Source organism: Diabrotica virgifera, chromosome 1 (genome assembly GCF_917563875.1).
Source record: "Diabrotica virgifera virgifera chromosome 1, PGI_DIABVI_V3a".
NCBI lineage: Eukaryota > Metazoa > Arthropoda > Insecta > Coleoptera > Chrysomelidae > Diabrotica > Diabrotica virgifera.
Genome location: NC_065443.1, coordinates 122612997 through 122633146, shown reverse-complemented (window position 1 = coordinate 122633146; position 20150 = coordinate 122612997). Strand labels below are relative to the sequence as shown.

General features: G+C 33.5%; 1 protein-coding gene across 1 annotated transcript in view; it reads right to left on the bottom strand.

Annotated features, from left to right (window-relative positions):
• The window catches only part of LOC114333774 (probable multidrug resistance-associated protein lethal(2)03659), an 85678-nt gene extending 69963 nt beyond the window's left edge, over positions 1-15715 (bottom strand). The window contains exon 1 of the mRNA XM_050644051.1: positions 15229-15715. Within this exon, the coding sequence (XP_050500008.1) occupies positions 15229-15308 (80 nt within the window). The 5' untranslated portion in view covers positions 15309-15715. The remainder of the gene's footprint in view (positions 1-15228) is intronic.
• Between the last annotated feature and the right edge of the window lie 4435 nt (positions 15716-20150).

The following is a 20150-nucleotide window of genomic DNA, read 5'->3' as shown; positions in this document are numbered from 1 at the left end:
ATTCAAAAATTCAGTTCCAGTATTCTTAATAAATTTTTTAAAAATGGATTTAATCATGTTGAATGAGTTTATTTTTCTCAAATATATTTTATAAATTTCGGGTAAATAATTAAATATTTTAGGAATATAGTATGTGCAATTATGTTTACCAATTGATTTAAAATTACTAATAATTTTTACATAGTCATGAAGTTTTCTTCTAGTGTCGTAATTATGATCTATCGATTTCAATATTTGTTTATTTTTCTATGTATGTAAAATTATGTTTAATAAATATAACATTTAGGCGGTAGGTGTGTTCTTTTTTATAATCAGTTTGCCGAGTAGGTACACTGGAATTGCAGCCACTAGACATATTTTATTACCTATATACGCGTAGAAATAATATTTGAAGATTTCTATTCATCATCATCATCATCATCATCATCATCATCATCATCATCATCATCATCATCATCATCATCATCATCACCATCATCATCATCATCATCATCATCATCATCATCATCATCATCATCATCATCATCATCATCATCATCATCATCATCATCATCATCATCCAGCCCTTTGCTTCCACTGCTGGACATAGGCCTCCCTCATTTTTGTCCATTGTGCTCTATTTTGAGCACTTTGCATCCAATTTCTAGACATTTTCTTGAGATCGTCAGTCCAACGAGTAGGTGGTCTTCCTCTATTTCTTTTGTCTAATCTTGGTCTCCACTCAAGTAATCTCTTCGTCCATCTCCCATCACTGATTCGGGCGACGTGTCCGGCCCAGTTCCATTTCAGGGTGACAATTCGGGAAATTACATCGGTGACTCCTGTTCTTCGTATTAAGTCTTCATTTCTAACTCGGTCACGAAGCGATATACTCAGCATTGACCTTTCCATTTTCCTCTGGGCTATTTGCAGCATTTTAGAAGTTGTAGCTGCCAATGTCAAAGTTTCGGCACCATAAGTCATTACAGGCAACACACATTGGTCAAATATTTTACGGTTTAAAGAAATTGGTATATCGCTTTTAAAGATGTCTTTGAGTTTTCCATAGGCTGCCCATGCTAGGTTTATTCTTCTTCGTAGTTCGCATGTTTGGTTGTCTCTTGTAATCTTTATTTCGTGTCCAAGGTATATGTATTTTTCCACTAGCTCTACTTCGTTGTCTCAAATATTGATATTTCCGCTAGGTACTAGGTTTGTCATGAATTTTGTTTTGGAGATGTTTATTTTAAGACCTACACTGGCACACACTAACTGAAGTTCATGTATCATTGTACATATCTCCTTAAGGTTGACAGTTAATAAAACTATGTCGTCTGCGAATTTATTTCTATAAATTAATTTTGTCAAATTCTACCATGTCAAAGGCTTTATGGAAATCTACAAAAGCCAAAACGAGTGGTCGATTGTATTCGATAGTCTTTTCTATTAACGTTTTAATGCTCTGTAGGTGATCATTTGTTCCAAATCCGGTACGAAATCCCGCTTGCTCCATTGGCTGGAAGAAATCAAGTTTTTTCTCAAGGCGATTCGTTACTATTCTTGTAAGGAGTTTGTATAAGTGACTAAGAAAGCTTATAGGTCTGTAATTTTCTAATTCATGGGGATCTCCTTTTCTGTACAATAGAATTACTTCAGCATTGTCCCATTTGTCGGGTATATTACTATCTAAAAGGCACATGTTAAAAAGGTATTTTATTTTCTTAAGAAGACAAGTGCCTCCGATTTTGATTGCATCAGTAACTACACAATCCTCGCCTGGAGATTTGTTATTCTTAGCTTTTCTTAGGGCTTGTTTTATTTCGTCTATTGTGATTTCCGGTAGCAGTTCTGATCCTTGGTTGACAATGCTCTTTTTCCTTGTTAATATTTCTGGTACTTGATCTTCTTTGCTATTTACTTTGTGTTGGCTTGTGTACAGCAATTTGTAGAAGTCTTCAACTATTGTAAGGGTTTCCTCTCTGTTGGTTGTAAGATGACCATTTCTATATTTAATCTTTATATCTGCCTTGTCCCCGTTCTTAGTCTTCTTCTCAATACTTTTATACTTCATTAATTGTCTATTAATGTTAAAGAAATACACAATAATATGTTTCATTTAATTTGTATAAATGGATTATCAAGCGTTTTTATGAAGCACATTTGTTCGGAACACACTGTAACTGTAATCGAATGAAGGTGACATTTTAGCATAAATTGGTATCATCTATTTGACAGTTGCGGTGATGACACTTCATCCTAGCGGATTACTATTCAACTTTCACCGGTAATTTTTAAATTTATTATTTAATTGTTATCGCTTAATATTTACAACGCAAAAAAGTAATTAAATTGTAACCGATTTTTTTAAGATTTTGCTAATCATTTTGACGTTCTATTGATAAAATATGAATTTCTTACTTCGGATACTTTCACAATTATCGTGTAGATGGCGCTAAGATTAATAGATTAATTGATAATTACATGTTAAGGAACATTAAGAAAACTTAAATGCAGTATTTAAAACGTACGTATATTTAAGGTAAAAATATATACCACAGCTTTGACTAACTAATATTTTTTATATATAATGTTTTTAATTTTAATTTTAAATTAATCACTTTGACATTTATGTCAAATTTCCGGTAAACGTTTACAGACTTGTCACTACTGGCGCTCGCGAATTTGTAAATATCCCCTCTACGTACGAGCTCACAGCGTATAAGTATTTGTTTTATTATATTATTATTTACTTTAACGTAAGATTATAACTTAATTCTTGTTCTCTATTTCTAAAGTTTTTATTTATTTACATTGAATATTAATTTGTTTTGTTGTATAATCGACGTTTGCAATAATTATTTATGTGATCTATTTGATTTAAAATGGATTCAGGATTTTTTTATACTTTGGCAATTGTGTCAACTTAGATCTATGACGTAGATAATGACGTGCAACGGTAAGTATATTAGACGGATTGTACCTGCTGCTGTATATTATTTTAACATGTTGAATTTTACATGTTAATAAGCAGGATAATTAGTGCAACAAAATTATACTATGCACTAAATAAAAGTTTTATTAGGAAGAAAGAAGTAAGCCTGAAAACAAAAATGAAAGTATTTCAAACTGTATACGAGCCGGTGCTCTTCTACGGTAGTGAAACGTGGACAGTGAACGACAACATCCGTAGTAAAATTCAAGCATGCGAAATGCGATATTTACGTGCGGTATCCGGGTGACCAGACGTGATCGTGTAAGAAATGGAGACATACGTGAAAGGTGTGGTATTGAAAGGACCTTAGACAGACTTGAAACGAAACAGTTATCGTGGTTCGAACATATTATGGCGAGAATGAGTAAAGGTCGAACTGTAACGAGGGTATGGAAAGCGGCATCTGACAACAAACGACGAAGAGGCGGGTCAGCAAGAACGTGGAACGCAAATATTGAAAAGGCTTAAGTAAGAAGAAATATTGGATGGAGAGAATCAGAAAGACTAGCTACTGACCGAAAGGCATGGAGACGTCCAATTTCTCCACTTACCTCGACACCGTAAGGTACAAGAGGACAGCTTAAGTAAGTAAGTATGTTGAATTTTTTGTACGCCAAAATTATGACGTCAGAAATTTAAAAATACGGCTTGTACACATTAGGTCTAGAACAAATGTAGGTAAGTAAAATGACAATTTTGCATATACCATTTACCGTATTCGTAATACGTTGTTTATTTCGCCATTTCCGCCAGTGGCGGATCCAGGGAGGGGCGATTGCCCCCTCTCAAACCAAGTGATTTAATATATTTTTTTTAATTATACATATATAAAGATTATAAAAATATAAATTTATTTTTATAGAAATTTAGCCAATAGTAAAATGGATGATTTGGAAAAGGTGGAAAAGAAAATGTTCCTCCCACGGAAAAGGTGGGATGAAATGGCAGCAGATGCACAAAATTTATAGACTTGAGAACCTGAAGAAGATCGGCACGGGACGGGCATGATTGGAGGCACAGTCTGGAGGAGAAAATGGAAGAGATGGGAGATTAAGAAGAGCGCACCTCTATAGAGGGAACTATTTGATTAGGTAAAAGTAAGAAGACTGCTTATTTAGGACACATAGGTATTACGAACAGAACAATACACTTTTCAGCAACTGGTACTAGAAGAAAAGATAGAGGATAAGACATGTCTGGGACGTAAAAAATGTCATTGTTGTGTAATATTCTCCAATGGACAGAAATCCAGAGTTGAATGAAATCCATGAATAAATAAACGCTGATATATAAAGATCTTGCTACATGTTGATTTTATTTTGTTGTCAAATCATTTCCTCATCATTTTATTGCTTTTACGGATTGTAAAAGTAAATAAGACATAATTATAACATAGGTTGGAAGGCACTTATGGAATAAAATTATGTCAGTCCTTGTTTTAAAAAATTATGAAAATTGCCGAGACCCCTCAATTTTTATTTATAAGTATGCGCCTTTTAAACATAAATTTAAATGTACACGGTGATTCACGCATGCCGAGCATAGTACATAAACTATATTTTTAATGGAACACCCTGTATATTTTTATATTTTTAAAAGCTGCTTAACAACCTGATTTCAGCGAACTATATCATGTAGGCTGTTTTCATGGGCGTAATCAGGGGGTGTTTTTGGGGGTTACAACCCCCCCCCCCCCAATTGGGTGTACTTTGAGCTCCATACGCTTAACACCATTACTATTCCATACCCCGCAGAGACCATCAAGTAGTTGTAACCCCCCCTTCGGATCATCCTGGTTACACCTCTGGCTATTTTATAAATAATAGAGGGTGAAATTATGAAATTATAAAGTATGGAAACCACCTATGAAATAAAAATGTTTGTGTTCTTATTTTAGAAAATTATTTTTAAAGGGTACCCCCCGTTAAGATAGGCAAAATGCCCTCACTCTCAGAATTCAATTTTTTTAATTTTTTTACGTTCTGTGCAATTAAAAATGAGATAACGCGGATTTTTAGCTCGCCACCCCCCTTACCCCTCCCCCACAGCCAAAAACGTAGATTTTTAGATTTAATTTTTTTTAGTTGGGTTGCAATTGATTTAAAAATTTCAAAAATTGACACGTGTAGCTGAGGCTTTTACAAAACATGTCCATTTTTTATGGACCCTTAGGTCAAGTGTACATAACCTCAAATTTTTTTTTAACTTTTTTAAAACCTATAACTTTTTTTTGGAGGGGGCTGCAGGTCCAATTTTTTTGAATTTTGTGTATTTTATCAAAAGCTATCTCTCTGATTTTTTTCAGATTTTTCCGTCAGGTGCGCCATCTTAAAAAATCCGGAAAACTGTTCTTTTAGGGGGTTTTTAGAGATTTTCTCCATTTTATAGACTGAAACATAGATCAACTCAAGGTTTTGTTAATAGATTATGTATAATTTGAAATAAATGGGTATTTTAGGATTATCAAAAATTGGGCAAAATACCTTTAAACCCCCCAAAAACCATGTTTTTTAAGTTATGTAAGGGTTTTTGCGGGCTTAATGATATTATTTTTTGAGATCGATACAGCCTGAATTTTTTTTTCATTTTTTTACGTTGTATGTGAATAAAAAATAAGACTAATCGCATTTTTAGCACACCACCCCCCCCTGCCCCCACAAAAACGTCAATTTTTCTATTTTTTTTTTTTTTTTTTTGTTTAAAGTTGCAATTAATTTAAAATTTTTATGAAGCGTCTACAAAACATATCTATTTTTTATAGACCCGTGTAGGTCGAGTGTACAATACATATAACCTCAAAATTCCTTTTTTATTTTTTTAAAACGTATTTTTGACTTCCAATCGATATTTTTTTAAGACGTCCAATGAATATTGTACATCTCTCTCTCGCGGACGGCCGCTTCAATACATGCTTAGCGCTCATTTTTATTTATTAAAAATAATAGTTAGCAATAAAATAATGACAAAAATTTCTTTAGGCTATTGCAGGGGGGCTTTAAACTTTGAGTTGGTCACTTTATGACTTTCATAATAATAATTTTTAATCGAGTTATTAAGCCTTGAAAATGGCCATTTTCGCGTTTTTCAAATTTGAAATTGCATGTAACTCGACAACAGTCAATTTTATAGAAAAATCAAAAGATACCTTTTTTGCTCAGCTTGATCCAGAGAATCTAAAACAAATTTGTCCGAAGTGAAAAAATTGATTTTTTGAATTCGTTTAAAAAAATGTTTAAACAATTTTCCGATCGCGGTACTGCCTGGCACCTTGTGAATTTGTTATAAGGACCTGTTTTTGAGTAAGTTTGTGCAAAAAAATTAATCGGAATAATTTACCTAACGGGACAAGCATACAGCGTGGACTATTTGCATTAGGAGCCAAACGTAGATGGTTTGTAAAATACACAAAAGACAAACAAAAATTAGCAGCCATCGCCAAAAAAGTTTTACGTACCTATTAAAAAACAAAAAAAAAATGAGGTTATAATATGTACACTCGACCTTCGGGTCCATAAAAATAGACGTTCTGTAACAGCCTCAGCTCTGCGTGTGAATTTTTTGTAATTTATAATTTAATAATTAGGTACTAACTATTCTAAATGCGACATAAGCCACAATTTAACTAAAAAATGATTTTATTAACGTTTCGACGTCCACCACGGACGTTTATATTATATTAAACAAAAAGGTTGCTTGGTAAAAAAATCTTCTAATAATTTAATTTAATCTGACTTATTTATATAGATCGTCCCAAACCATTTTTTCAGTGCGTCACAGATTATCGAATTCTCTCTATCGCATTACAGATGGAAAATAAAATCATTTTTTAGTTAAATTGTGGCTTATTTCCCATTTAGAATAGTTAATTACAAAAATGCCACAAAGAAATAGCTTCAGAACAACATTTTTAATCTAATTGCAAACCAACTTAAAAAAAAATAAAATCGAAAAATTGACATTTTTGGCTGTGGGGGAGGGGGAATAGGGGAAGTGGGCTAAAATTGCGGTGAGTCCTAATTTTTTAAAATCATATAGAACGTAAAAAAATAAAAAATATATTCAGGCTGTATCGACCTCAAAAAATATCATTAAGCCCGCAAAAACCCTTACATAACTTAAAAAAACATGGTTTTTGGGGGGTTTAAAGGTATTTTGCCCAATTTTTGAAAATCCTAAAATACTCATTTTTTTCAAATTATACATAATCTATTAACAAAAGCTTGAGTTAATCTATGTTGCAGTCTATGAAATGGAGAAAATCCCTAAAAACCCCCTAAAAAACCAGTTTTCCGAATTTTTAAAGATGGCGCACCTGACGTAAAAATCTGAAAAAAATCAGAAAGATAGCTTTTGATAAAATACACAAAATTCAAAAAAATTGGACCTGAAGCTCCCTCCAAAAAAAAGTTATAGGTTTCAAAAAAGTTAAAAAAAATTTGAGGTTATGTACACTCGACCTAAGGGTCCATAAAAAATGGACATGTTTTGTAAAACCCTCAGTTACACGTGTAAATTTTTTGAAATTTTTCAATCAATTGCAACCCAACTAAAAAAAATTAAATCTAAAAATCTACGTTTTAGGCTGTGGGGGAGGGGTAAGGGGGTGGCGAGCTAGAAATCCGCGTTATCTCATTTTTTAATTGCACAGAACGTAAAAAAATTAAAAAGATTGAATTCTGAGAGTGAGGACATTTTGCCTATCTTAACGGGGGGTACCCTTTATTTAGAAAAGGGTATTATTTTTTAAAATAGCTAAATAACGACATAAATTTTTTTAACTACAATAAGTACCATCAATATATTGGGTTTTGTATTTAATATCTTGAGGAAATATATAAATAATTACAAAATTTAAACTTGTATATTCATCTTAGAGCCTACGTAATTGAGGCGCTCAGAGCAACAGTGGCCTTACCCACAACCCACGAGTTTACCAAAACGCTTTTATTACATTAAAGTTATCCCTTATTTAAGTACTTTCAGTCTTTGTTTGAATTTCGAACGAGACAGTCGATATTACCAGTCTGTTTATTTTTAGTTAAATATAAATACAAAAATAAAAATCCAGTTTTTGTGGTGAAACAAATTAAACGATTGTTAATGGGACCCAAAAAACGAAAATTGATTCCGCTTCGACAACGATAAATCATAATATTCTGCAATCTGATGCAATGCGACGTAATGGGTTCTAGCCACCAGCCAGTGGCGTACGCTCCAAAATACCAAATGTGCACTGATTAACAATTACAAGGTAATATGCAAATTTCTCAACCATTAAACACATCTTACTCTCAACCCTTACAGCAACCCCAATATACTAACCCACCTTCTACCTCATTAAATCAAACCGAATGGAAAACAGTCGAAAACTCCAACAAAAGGCATAGAACTAGTCCAGACAAAAGAATTGTAAAGCAAACAAAAATAAACGATTACTGGCTGAACTCGCCGACTACCAGTTCTAACAGATTCGATGCACTAAAGAGCGAGTCAAAAGATGATGAAATAAATGACAATGAAAGCCAAGTGAAAAAGAGAAAATAGTCAAACCGCCTCCAATATTTATTAAGGGATTACACATACCCCCACTTATCGAATTACTAAACCAAATTGCTAAAAATAATTACGAATTAAAAGTTCTTGGCTCCGATCAAGTTAAACTTCAGCCAAAATCTGCTGACTACTATAGTAAAATAACAAAAGCGCCCTATCGGAAAAAAGACAGAGTTTCATACTTATCAGATAAAAACAAGCGCTGTTTCAGGGTTGTTCTTAAGAACATGCATTACTCGATGGACAAAAATCTTATAAAAAAGGAAATAGAAGAGAAAGGCCACACTGTTAGAAACATTTGGAACATCAAACACCCTAAAACTAAAGATCAGCTATCCCTATTTTTCGTCGACCTGGAACGTTCTGATAATAATAGAAATATATATGACATCAAGTTCCTATTAAACCATAAGATTAAAATTGAACCATCGTACCAAAAAAGAGAGATATCACAATGCTCTAGATGTCAACGATACGGACATACCAAGTCATACTGCCACCTTAGACCACGATGTGTAAAGTGCACTGGGGATCATGCAACAGAGCAATGCACTAATAAAGAAAGAAGTGCCAACGTCAAGTGTGTACTCTGAGAGGGAGACCACCCAGCAAACTACAAAGGTTTCAGGGTATACAAGGAGCTACAAACGAAAAAATTCCCAACGATTAGACCCAGGCCTAGCATGTCAATTAATCATGCACAACATGTCCAAGCAGGAGTTACCTACGCCCAAATCGTTAATGACTCACAACAAATTACGAATAGTAATACAAATCAAACAGAAGTAACTAATACCAATACTCCCGCCTCAAATGACATGGCTGAACTAAGCAATATGTTGAAAGTCCTGATGGAACAGGAACAAATGGGTACACTGTTAACTCTTCTCACCACCGTCGTCACTAAATTAACAAAATGATCAAATTCTTAAAAACGGGCTAACGAATCATGCTCAAGAGGTTAAAGCCTTTATACTAATACACAACATCGACATAATGTTAATATCTGAAACACACTTTACAAATAGAAGCTATCTGAGAATTCCCAACTATGCAATATATAACACCAAACATCCAGATGGCACTGCACATGGAGGAACTGCAATCATAATTAAGTCATCGATAAAACACCACGAATTAAATAAAATTAAAAGAGAATATATTATACAAGCGACAAATATTAGCATAGAAGACGGGAACGGTCCCTTAACAGTAACTACAATATATAGTCCACCACGACATACTATAGCCAAAAATCAATACCAAGAATTCTTCAACACACTTGGAAACAGGTTTCTAGCAGGCGGCGATTATAACGCAAAACACACTCACTGAAGATCCAGGCTAATAACCCCGAAAGGTAGGCAATTATACATGGCAATGGAAACCAACAACCTTAAATACATATCTACTGACGAACCCACATATTGGCCCACAGACACAAACAAAATTCCAAATTTGGTTGATTTCTGTGTGACGAAAGGAATACCACTTGAATCCCAAACAGCACAATCTTGTTTCGATCTTTCATCCGACCACTCTCCTGTCTTGGTCATGATATCCACGAATATCCTCGAAACAGAACCTCCACCATATCTAAGAAGTAAATATACCGATTGGATTAATTTCCGGACTATCCTTGATGAGAGACTGGATCTAAACATCCCACTAAAATCGGATGGCAAAATTGACGAAGCAGTAAATCAATTAAATAGGATAATTCAGGAAGCTGGCTGGCAGTCAACACCTACACAACCAAGAACAATCGTACACAAAGACTTACCCAACGAAATAAAAGAAAAAATCGCAGAAAAAAGAAGACTAAGGAAAGTGTGGCAAAGAACCCGCACACCCTAGGATAAAAATAGATTAAACCAAGCTACAGCGCGACTAAAATCTTTGTTAAACAATAATAAAAACAACGACATAAAACGATATATACAAAATCTATCTGCCACGGAAACCTCCAAATACTCGCTATGGAAGGCAATACGAAAGATTAACAGACCACAACTCTCTAATCCGCCTATCCGGGCCAGTAACGGACGATGGGCTAAAAGTAACAACGAAAAAGCTACAGTCTTTGCCAAATACCTGGAGGAAGTTTTCCAACCACATGCCCAAAACAACCCTGATGCAGAAGATAATATTCAATTGTACTTAGAATATCCATACCAACTAGAAGCACCGTTGGAGAAATTCACAGCCAAACAAGTTTTCAACAAAATCCAAACAGATATGAATCCGAAAAAGTCCCCAGGGTTCGACTTAATCACTGCAAGACTTCTAAAAGAACTTTCCAAGAAAGGAGTGCAATATTTGACACAGATTTTTAACGCAATCTTAAGAACTGGTTACTATCCCCTTTTGTGGAAAGTGGCACAAATCATCTTAATACCCAAACCAGGCAAGCCTGTAGAAGAAATTAAGTCCTATAGACCTATCAGTCTACTTTCAGTGATGTCAAAGGTTTTTGAAAAACTCTTACTAGACAGATTACAGCCAATCCTCGTGGGAAAACAGCTAATACCCAACCACCAGTTTGGATTTAGACAACAACATGCTACCACCGAGCAAATTCACCGAGTCTGCAATTCCATAAACAAAGCCTTAGAAGGAAGCAATACTGCTCTGCAGCCTTTTTGGATGTCTCGCAGGCTTTTGATAAAGTCTAGCGCACTGGCCTGCTATACAAAATAAGAAAAGTCCTTCCTCTCAACTACTTTCTAATCCTCAAGTCCTATCTCTCCGACCGCCATTTCCTTGTAAAAGTTCTCAGGGTAGTATCCTTGGACCAGTTCTCTACCTACTCTACACAGTAGATCTTCCTACAAGCCAAAACATCATCACAGCCACATATTCAGATGACACAGCAATCATTGCAGCTCACTCAAACCCGTACATCGTTTCGCAACTGTTCCAGACAAATCTCGATAGAATAAAGATCTGGTTACAAACATGGCGAATTAAAGTAAACGAAAGCAAGTCAGTACATATAACAATCACTAATCGAAAAGATACGTGCCCAACCATCTCATTAAATAATCAAGTACTACAACAAACGGATGATGTAAAATAGCTAGGTATGCACTTGGACCGCAGATTAAAGTGGAAGAAACACATATTCACGAAAAGAAAACAGTTGGGTCTGAAACTCAATAAAATGTACTGGCTGATAGGAAAAAGGTCACAACTGAGTTTGTACAATAAAATTTTAGTATACAAGGCAGTGATTAAGCCACAATGGAGCTATGGTATACAACTGTGGTGATCTGCGCCGAGATCCAATATCGACATCCTGGAGAAAATCCAATCGAAAACCTTGCGCATTATCACAAATTCACCGTGGTACATGCCCAATGAACACATCAATCGTGATCTCCACATGAAGACTGTCAAGGAAGAAATTGCCAGTTACGCCCAAAAATACGACATCCGACTACAAAACCACCCCAACAGGCTATCGAAGAACCTATTGAGACCCCAGGCAAACAGAAGGCTAAAGTGCCACACTCCAAGCGATCTACCAACAAGATTTTAAATTTTCAAAAATATTTTATTTATTAGAGTTTTATTTATAGGGTTTTATTTACTAGTCACAAATAATTTTGTTAATTACTAAAATTATGATTTCATAGGTTATTATCACTGGACAGTCTCCTGCAAGTCTCTTTTAATTGTTAAACAATTTACTTATTGTAATCATTCTTACAGATTCTAAATAAATGGGTTGTTAAAAAAATTTAAGTACTTTCAAAAATGGTTGCTTGAGCCACTTATCTGCATCTGAAAATATGTACTTTAGTAGGTAGTTGCTACCCACAATTTTACCAAAACGCTTTTATTACATTAAAGTTATCCCTTATTTAAGTATTTTCAGATGCAGAGTGGCCCAAGTAACCATTGCTTGAGCCACTCTGCATCTGAAAATACTTAAATAAGGGATAACTTTGATGTAATAAAAGCGATTTGGTAAAATTGTGGGTTGTGGGTTAGACCACTGTTGCTTTGAGCATAGATATATAATACTCTAGATTGCGCCCTGTCATCTTAAAATGGGTGACGGTTGCGACAGAGATAAATGAGTCTATTTGGTCGGTAGTCTCTTTTTAATTTAAGGGAACATCGGCGACGTGACTATCCCACTTTATCGAGTATTATGTATTGACAGTTCGAGCGGGTGGTGACGAGAAATGGTCTGTGGTTCACGACGTGGATAATCGTGGTTCGAATCCCATACCAACGTTACCTTTTTTATTTTTAATTTAATCAATATTGCGCTTATTAGATATTTTTACATTTGAAAAATGGACCTAAGTAAAGCTAGCAGATAATAAATGTATGTATAGTAAGTTAATATTGGAATACATAATTTGTGAACTGCATAGTAAAATAAAAGTCGTTCGTTATTAATATAAATTCGGCCTTATTCCATATTCCAATGATGTGAATAATGTTTGTTTTGCTTCTACCTTTTCAAAAAATTGTAACAATAGTTAGAGTCGTTCGTTATTAATATAAATTCGGCCTTATTCTATATTCCAATGATGTGAATAATGTTTGTTTTGCTTCTACCTTTTCAAAAAATTGTAACAATAGTTTCATAAATAAAAATAATGTCTAATTACTTATAATTGAATCGGTCATTTCAAAAACAGCAAAGTCCACAATTTTCAGAAACTAACTTTTTGAGAGGAATAGACTCCTTTAAGATAAACGTTGTGTGCAAAAACGACATCAGTCCAGTAAAAACATTAGGAACAAAACTACAATAACTCTGAATTTTGATGTCATCTATTTCATCCATCTTTCAACATAGTTAGTTTTCTTTGCTCTTCTGTAAAATTAGGAATATGTGACTCGTGTTGTTTTTGAAATGACCGATTCAATTAATAAATCGATAGTACATTATGTTGATATTAATTATTGGTAATTTGTACGAATATTTAACAATTACTTTATACTATTCTACCATTAACTTATTAAAAAAATAACGTTGGCTTTTATATTTTTAAAAATCTATAGGTACCTAGACAGTTTTTCTTATTTGTTATATATATTTCTTTGCATAGATTTACTTTAGAGATGTAATAATATCTAATAAACGCAATATTGATTAAATTAAAAATAAAAAAAGTAAAGATTGGTATGGGATTCGAACCACGATTATCCACGTCCGAAGACCAAAGACCAGGGCCCGGATTACGTACACTCGATACGCATCGTATCCGCCATGTTTTACTGTAGCGCCTTATGGGAAAACATGGCGGATACGATGCGTATCGAGTGTACGTAATCCGGGCCCAGTTCTCGTCGCCATCCGCTCGAAATGTCAAAACATTTAAATAATACTCGATAGAGTAGGATAGTGACGTCATCGGTACTCCCCTTGAATTAGAAAGAGACTACCGACCAAATAGGCTCATTTATCTCTGTCGCAACCGTCACCCATTTTAAGATGACAGGGCGCAATCTAGAGTATTATATATCTATGGCTCTGAGCAGGGCCGGCGATAACGGGCCTGCAAGGGATGCACTGCAGGCGGGCGCCCCTGTTTGGGGGGCGCCAAACTGAGCTTTTTTTCTGCTGGTGCTATACAAAATACTAATTTTAAAAAAACCGAAGGGCGCCTATGCTAGTGTTGCAGGCAGACGTCTTATACCCTAGCGCCGGTACTGGCTCTGAGCGCCTAATTGAGTTTGTTAAGGTTAGGTTGTGAAGCAGCTTTTAAAAACATAAAAATATACAGGGTGTTTCATTAAAAATAAAGATGATGGACTATGCTAAACTTGCGTGAATCATCCTATACATTTAAATTTATGTTTAAAAAGCACACATCTAAATTTAAAAGTTGACGTCCATAACCTTTATTTTTAATGGAACATCCTGTATATTTTAAAAGCTCCTTAACAAGCTGATCTCAACGATCTATACCATATAGGATCTATTATGAATATTATAGGGTGAAATTTTGAAATTATACACTGTGAAAACCACTTATGGAAAAAAAATTTTTGTGTCCTTATTTTATAAAATAATAAAAAATGCTGGTATAATTTCAAAATTTTACCCTAATATTCATAATAGATCCTATATGATATAGTTCGTTGAGATCAGCTTGTTAAGGAGATTTTAAAAATATAAAAATATACCGAATGTTCCATTAAAAATAAAGGGTATGGACTATGATAGACTGTTAAACATCGAAAAATGTCGAAAAATGTCTTATCTGGGACATATAGTGAGGGGAAGTCGATATAAAATATTACAACTGATCCTTAAAGGCAAAATAGAGGGCCGTATAGGTGTAGGAAGAAAACAAGTTTCTTGGTTAAAAAACATTCGTGAATGGACTCAGATATCAAATGCAGGACAATTATTCCATATTGCAGAAGATCGAGAAGCCTTCGCAATGGTGATCGCTAACGTCGGATAATTCTGATATAGCACGTGAAGAAAAATGGACTATGATAGGCTTGAGTGAGTCACCGTGTACATTTAAATTTAGGTTTAAAAAGCGCATTTAAAAATCGACGGGTCCCAAAGTTTTTTATAATTTTTTAAAACAAGGACAGACATAATTTTATTCCAAAGTGCCTTCCTCACTATATGTGGAATATAGTAACAATACAAATAGAACTTAATGGTCAAATATTAATATACGAGTACATAATACTAAATTTACCAAAAAATTGTTACTTACAGAAACGTGATCTTGGACAAAAGGCTAGACTGTTCTATAGGATGAACTTGCCTGACTTTCTTTTGTTTAAATTGACCCATTGTACCCGCAGATCATCCTCAATTTATCAACTTGTGTGCACTAATAAACCAAAGACGAATTTGTCATAAAATTAGTTATTATCTTTACAGAATTTGTCGGTTCAGCCATTTTATCTGGATTGTTTACTTCTTTTCATTGTAATCCAACAAAAATGCATATCCTGTCTATACAGGAAATTATTATCATCTTAAACAATTGCTGATCAAGGGGATCCACTACAAATTTGCACAAAGACTAATGACACTCATGAAAAAATAAAAAACTAACGCATCTGATTTATTTTCTCCTTGCACTTGTATCATTGGGATGTATTAAGATATATATAAATAAATAATCACAGTACAATGGATTGCGTCAATACAGTAATCTTGCACTATTAACACTATTATTGTGTAACATATTTGAGTAAAGTATGTTGAACTTTGATAGAAATATTTGATATCTTTTCTTGTCCAAAACTTAAATATAATTTTATACAGGGTGTTTCATTAATAATTGTCCATATAGTAACTGGAGAAACCTTGGCACAAAATACGAACATTTAACCTAAAACATTTAAATAAAATGTGGTTACTTACTGAGTTACAGGGTGTTTTATCTATAATATTAAAAACTATTTTTGCTCAGCATTTTAAAACTATTTAACGTATCCTTTTCATACTTGGCAGAAAGTGCGACTACTAGATACCCTACTAAATTATGATAAACAAACGTTTCTAGCTACTACCAGAGGCGTACGACAGGGGATGGTGAATGGTTGACCCTTCTCAAATTCTACACCACTGGAGGAATTATTATTTTAGTGCCATTTTTAGATTTTCCAATACTTTCTACATAAATAATATACTCTTCATTGGTAACGATAAAGTCATTCGTTTTAGAGATATTTGAACTTAAATATGAAATGGCACAGTTATTTTGATTCATTTATGATAATGATTCATACGATTAAAATTTAAAAATTATTTGTACCCTGTACTTTAAAACTATTTGGCGTATCCTTATCATACTTGGCAGAAAGTGTAGGTACTGTACACCCTACTAAATTAAGATAAATAAACGTTTCTAGCTACTACCAGAGGCGTACGACAGGGGATAATGGCTGGTTGACCCTTCTCAAATTCTACGCCCCTGACGAAATTGCTATTTTAGTGTAATTTTTTGATTTTGCAATACTTTTTATGTAAATAGTATACTCTTCATTCATAGCGATAAAATGATTAGTTTTCGAGATATTTGAAAATAAAAATGAAGCGACACAATAAATTAATCAAAATAACCGTGTCGTTTCATTTTTAACTTTAAATATCTCGAAAACTAATGGCTTTATCGTTACGAATGAAGAGTATATTATTTTCATAGAAGGTATGGGAGAATCCAAAAATTAAACTAAAATAGCAATTTCGCCAGTGGCGTAGAATTTGGAAAGGGTCAACCATTCACTTTCCCCGTCGTACGCCTCTGGTAATAGCCACAAACGTTTGTTTGTCATAATTTAGTAGTTTGTACAGTACTTATACTTCCTGCTAAGTATGAAAAGGATACGTCCAAGAATTTTAAAATGCTGAGCATAAATAGTTTTTGAATTTTAAGATAAAACACCCTGTAACTCAGTAAGGAACCACATTTTATTTAAGTGTTTTAGGTTAAATCTTCGTATTTTGTGCTAAGGTTTCTCCAGTTACTATATGGACAATTATTAATGAAACACCCTGTATAAATATGTTTGAGTATACCTACCTATATAGTGCGGCCCATATTTATGGAATATCTTTTATTTATGAAATTATTGAGTTATTATTGAGTGTCTTATTAAGCTCAGCTTACGAAACATACGCGTTACACCATTGAGTCTGCTCACCACGGAGAGCAAAGGATGGTATCGCTAGTATCCTACTCTTAATTTTGGTAAACGCGCGTATTTAAAATAATGCATCTGGCGATCGAAAATATCGCACCCTCAGTGCAAGACTGCAGTAAGTCAAAATAAGTAAGTTTCGAGATAAAGACGATTTTGTTTATTTTTATGCTAATATCGGTGAAATAAGACACAAGTTTTGAGAAAAATTAAAATTTAATTATGATTTTGCATGCTTTTCAGACTATATTACATTAACCAAAAATAGAAATTTAAATAAAATAATATTAAAGCAAAAAAAAATTAGGAATTTCAAAGTTACAACACTTTTGCACAAAAAAAATTGTTAATCACTAAATATTTAGTATTAGAATTTCAAAGTTACAACAGTTTTGCACGGAGAAAATTGTAAAAAGTGTAGACACATTTACTTTTACAGTAAAACCTGTGTTACCGGCCACCTGTCAACATCGGCCACCTGTACTAACGGCCAGTTTTAAAATTCCCCAAACCAATTATGTATATCTAGACTACAAAAACTGGCAATACCGGCCACCTTTCTATATCGGCCAATAGTTCTTTCATTTTTAGTGGCTGTTGCTGACAGGTTTTACCATAGTTGTTGTCCTCTTCTCGTACATCATCTTGTGCCAAAATATTTTTATAAAAACTATGGTGGGCTTCTGGTATCATACCCGAATGGCATAAGTATACCAAACCAAATCTTTCTTTTTGGCCATTTGAATTTTTGGCTGTTCTTTGGCAAGTTTTCTGAGAATTGATATTTTTGACCTCTCAGTATTGTCAATACACAAGTTTTAAGATAAATGTTTTTCCTTTCATGAGAAAAAATACTTTTTGGTCGTAAATAATTAGTCTTAATTTATGTGGTTTTAATCCAATCTAACAAATAAATGGTCAAAAGACATAGCACACATCTTATGGAAAATAAATATAATATCACACAAAGGACATAAAATTTACATGAATTGATTGGTCTCGAAAATCTTTGTTTAATGTCTCAGTCGTTAATGGATCACGTAGACGCGCTGTATATTAAAATTAAACACCAGAGATATAGATATTAAAATAACAAATATCTTACTTTTTTCATTGCTTATTATTGCTTGTTATCGAATCCGTTGCAATGTTCCGTGCAAAACTGTTGTAACTCTGTTACATTAGAGCTACAACAGTTTTGCACGGAAGTTATGTTCAAAAACGCAAAATAGTTAAACTGTTGTTGTTGTAATATTTAGCACATTAAGCATTTGAAAGTTACTAAAGTTTTACAGGGGATAGATATGCATGTTTACAATCGAATTCCATGATTACTTCATTTTCATAAAAATTTGGGTTACTGCAGTCTTGCACTGAGGGTGCGATATGGTACGAGCAGTACGAGGGATACCAGGGAGCGAGGGTCGGCACCTCGTCATGAGCACAATTATTTTCAGCTTGCCACAATGGATTGCTAGGTGGATTGCTTAGATAAAAATCGAAAATGAAGGTGCAACGTAAGTGAGACTTTTTTTACCAAGCTTTTTACAAAGCATATACCAATACGAAGATTTTTTTACCAAGCAACAAAAACAACATTTGTTTAATTTATTAATATTTCAAATAAATTAAATTTCCAATAAAAATGGGGGCTTATTTCCTAAATAAAATAGTAAATTAGAAATTTTCATACAAGAAACAATTTTTGTAATCTTTGTATTGGAATAATTTGACTCAGTTTTCATGATACAAATTTCAGAAAATATAGAAAGAAAAATAATTCAGATCATTAGCTATATTACCTATATAATTTGAATATAATACAGAACTATATTACTATTTTTTTTTATAATACAAAATAATTACTTATTTTAACATAATATAAATAATAAAATAGATAAAAAATAAAATAAAATAAAGGATTGCAAATAAATATGTAGGTATAATACAGAGAGGGCCAAAATATGCAATAAATTAATTTTCTCTAAAATTGACGATTTTGGAGATAAATCCGGAAATAGGTCGATTCTTATTTTTATATTATAATTTTTTGGCATTTATATCAAACAAATGACGTCATCCATCTGGGAGTGTTGACGTAATCGATGATTTTTTAGATGGGAATAGGGGTCGTGTGGCAGCTCATTTAAAAGGTTGTTCAATTCTATATTCAGGGTGACCAAAAAACAATATTTGAATTAAATTAATTGACGCAAAACGAAGAATTTATGTAATTTATTTAACTTGAGATACATTTTACTGCTGTCAGAATATAGAAAAAAATATTTATTTGCAAAATAAACATTTGCCAAGAAGCAGGTGGGAGTGGGACAGTGACATAAGCAGGGGGGTTTGGGGTTATAAACTCATTGGGATGTACTTTGAGCTTAAATTTGTGGTATTCCATACCCCCAAAAACAATCCAGTAGTAGTAACCACCTCTCCCCCGGTCCCCCTTTAGGATCATCCTGGTTACGGCGTTTGGGTGGGAGGCTGTTTGACATTTAATTTAAGTGAAAATCAATGTTTATTTGTGAAATAAACATTTGCTTCTATTTTCTAATTACACTGAAATGTATTATGAGTTAAATAAATTATATATATTCTTCTTTTTGCGTCATTTAATTTAATTAAAAATTATTTTTTTGGCTACCCTGTATAAATAATGATGTTAATGTTTATATTACTGAATAGAAAATTGAAAAACCTTTTAAATGAGCAACCACACGCCCCTTATTCCTATTAAAAAATAATCGATTACGTTATCACGCCCAGATGGATGATGACGTTAGTTACATATAAATACCTATACAGTTGAGTCCCTGAATCTTTACCCGTGCGTCATCATTTAAAGCATACGAAATAAGTCGATGATAAGTCGGAAATTGAAATTTACTAAACGCAAAACACAACAGCAAGTGACTTGCTGTTGCGTTTAGTAAATTTCAATTTCCGACTTATTTCGTATGCTTTAAATGATGAC